Source organism: Centruroides sculpturatus, unplaced genomic scaffold, assembly GCF_000671375.1.
Source record: "Centruroides sculpturatus isolate CEXI.00-Female unplaced genomic scaffold, Cexi_2.0 scaffold1056, whole genome shotgun sequence".
Lineage (NCBI taxonomy): Eukaryota > Metazoa > Arthropoda > Arachnida > Scorpiones > Buthidae > Centruroides > Centruroides sculpturatus.
Window position 1 is genome coordinate 171,739 of NW_019385297.1, and position 3,276 is coordinate 175,014.

The 3,276-nt window shown below is 31.4% G+C and overlaps 1 protein-coding gene across 1 annotated transcript; it reads left to right on the top strand.

Moving 5' to 3' along the window:
- Positions 1–566: 566 nt before the first annotated feature.
- Positions 567–3,036, top strand: LOC111637297 (clavesin-1-like). The gene is made up of 5 exons (XM_023382770.1): positions 567–588; positions 885–1,127; positions 1,278–1,471; positions 2,260–2,370; positions 2,837–3,036. Exons 1-5 carry the CDS (start codon positions 567–569, stop codon positions 3,002–3,004), a joined length of 738 nt encoding a protein of 245 aa, XP_023238538.1. The 3' UTR covers positions 3,005–3,036.
- Positions 3,037–3,276: the final 240 nt, after the last annotated feature.

Here is a 3,276-nt window from a genome sequence, read left to right on the forward strand (position 1 = left end):
CAAAGGAAATGTCTGGAGGATTTACACAAAAAGCTGGCCCCATTGAGGTGTTACACACATGAGGAAAAGCCAGAAAACTCCACGTGGTCAGTCCATTGATGAGGCGCCAAAACACGTCCAACTATCTGTGTCTAGTGGTTTTGTCCACTCCGCCACCAGTGGGCCCCTCCAAATGAAAAAAAAAGCAAACTAAAACTGCTTATAGAATATGAAAATCTAACTCAAAGAGTTTTACTCGTATTACGTATACAGTAGAATCAATTCTGCAGAATACAACTTCAGCGTGAGGGCATTTCATGGCACGTATTTCCAAGTGACAATTAATTCTTTTCTGTTCTCCAAAATTTGCAATGTAACTATTTCTACCGTAGTTACAATTATGAGCTCCAGTTCATCGAGGAAAATCATGGAGGAGGTCTTGTAAACAACATCCTTCACGTTTCAAAACAGGAAGAAATCAAATGGCTTAATAGCCTACAAGACAGTTAAAAACTAAAAAATAAATTGAATTAAATCCTAGTAATCTCTACACGAGACTACTGGGATCCGATACATGCATATATCATATGCATTTTCTCAATCTTTGTGGTAAGCCAAACAGAAGAATATCACTTATTCTAAATAGTTTGTATCCCATGCAAGAGTATTGTCTTTACCTTCCTCACACCAACTTTTTCTCTTATATATTGTCTTTTTGTTTCTGAAACTCATAGTCCTTCGTGTTTCCTCCACTTGTTGTAGCCATCTATCTCCTCCTGGATCTCTTTGGATCTATGAATTGGATCTCTTTCTCGCATGCTTACCATTTATAATAACTATTATTTATCTTGGAAGTTTAATATTTAAAAATAATATTTCGTAATTAAAATATGTATTTTTTTTAGTTAACAAAAAGCTAAGATGCAGAACCGACGATATATTTATTCTTGGCATTCTTCGAGCCAGAAAGTTTAATAGAGAAAGAGCATATAAATTAATAAGTAATTATTATTCTTCAAGAAGGAAGTATCCAACAATTTTTAACAATCTTAATCCCTCATCATTAGAAAAAGTTCTTCGTTTAAACATAATGCAATTTTTGCCAAAGCCTGATCAACATGGACGATTGATCGGTGTTGCAAGTGGCAGTAAGTATACATTTTTAAATAAATTTATAAATTTTGGAATTTTTATGATAATTTAAATCATTGATTTTGTAAAATTCTTTATATAAATTCTCAACTTGTAAAAGGCTAACTAGTGCAAATTACTCTACATGCTTGGTTTTCTTATGATAGGACATTGGAACACAGATGTTGCCAATATTGTCGACGTTTTTCGATGCGCTATTTTATTCTTAGATTTATATATTAATTACCATCGTCTACAGACAAATGGTTTAGTTGTAGTAGTGAATGCTGCAGATATTTCTTGGAAACATATTGTTCAATTCACTCCTAATTTCATTCATGTATTGATAACAACTTTATACGTAAGTATTAAGATTTTTCTTAATTTGGCATTCCTATTTTGAAAACACGCAAATCTATCCAAAATCTCATAAAATTACTTTCTGAGAATTCGTATAATATTTAAATATATATAATTATATAAGACGGTTCAAAAGTTATTTAATAAGTTTAATGCTTTGGCCTATCAATGATCGAGTGGATAAAGCCACTGAACTTGATTCGCACCTCACCAATGGACTGGCCACATGAAATTGACGTGGAGCAAACATATCTGTAACGCCACAACTAAAACTCCACGTGGTCAGCCCCTCCAAGCGAGGCGCGAACCCACGACCGAACTCCTAATATTCAGGGTACGAAGACCTCTTGGCCACTGGTGGACCACAACTTACTGTATCAAATCTTTCAGTTGAACTAAAGCATTAAACTATACAGTATCTTTTGGGCCACTCTGTCACTCGAATAATTCAACCATTTCTGTCTAATTTCTAATATATGAATAGTAATATAGACACTCTTATACAGAGAATAATACAGATGCTCTTATTCAACTATAAAATACTTTTCTTGCAATAAAACTAAATACTAATAAAAACGAAGCCTTTATATGGATTCATTAAAGTTTATTATCGATTTAACAATGAATGAGTAAAAATTACTGATTTTTCATAAGTATTCTCGATTAAAAAAATCATATTTTTTCCACTGAATTATCTGTCAGTTGACATTATTTAATAACTTTCAAGAAATATTAATTAAACAATTACAAATTAACAAATTTTAAAATTAATTTTTCAATCATTTACAGGATTCATATCAAATGAAATATAAAGAAATTCATTTCATTAACGTTAATAAGTACTTCAAAGCCGTGATAACATTATTATTGCCACTCTTACCAGAGAAGCTAAGAAAAAGAGTAAGATTAATATAAAATCAAATATTTATAGTTAAGTTCTTTGAAAATTTCTTTCGTGAAATCTTCAAAGAGCATGGTTACTGTGATTCATTAAGTTCTTCGACGAGCTTCTGCATGTAGTCCATTAAAATCTTCACTGAACGTCTTACTGTGGTCCATTAAGATCGTCAATGATCTTCATAAAGTAGGTCGTTAAGATCTTCAAATTACTTTTTACTGTGATACATTAAGATCTTCAGTGAACTTCTCTAAATTAAAAATATATCTCAATATTCTCAAGATAAAATTTTTAATTTATCTATCTTAATGATTCACATATTTTATGGCATAAATGGATGATTGTATGGATGGCATGGATGATTTTATGGCTTACAAGGTAAAAAAATAAGAAATATTCAAAGAAAATCTTTGCTGATATCCATAATTGATATTCAATATTTTATTCATTGTAATTATTTTTTCACAGATACATCTATATGGATCTGATATCGATTCACTTCACACATACATTGATCCAAAATATCTACCCGAAGAATTTGGTGGAAAATTACCAAATTTTGATCCAACTGAATCCAATCAAATTTTGAGAAACAATGAAGAATACTTTCGTAATTGTGAAACATACTGGAGATAAATATATATACAGTCGACCCCCCTATAACACGATAGATACGTTCCGGTTTTTATGAATCCATTTTCTACGAGTCCTTAAATACATAAGCCAATCACAGCCCGGCACATATGCAGTTTACGGACTACGGCTGTTTGAAAGGTTTTCTTCCATAAAATTAATCGATTCTAGACTAATTTGACTCAACATTTCTAAAACACGTATAATTTTTTGGGAATAATCCGTATAAACTATGCTATAAACAAAAAATTGTAGGATTACTTACCGAGCGTGCA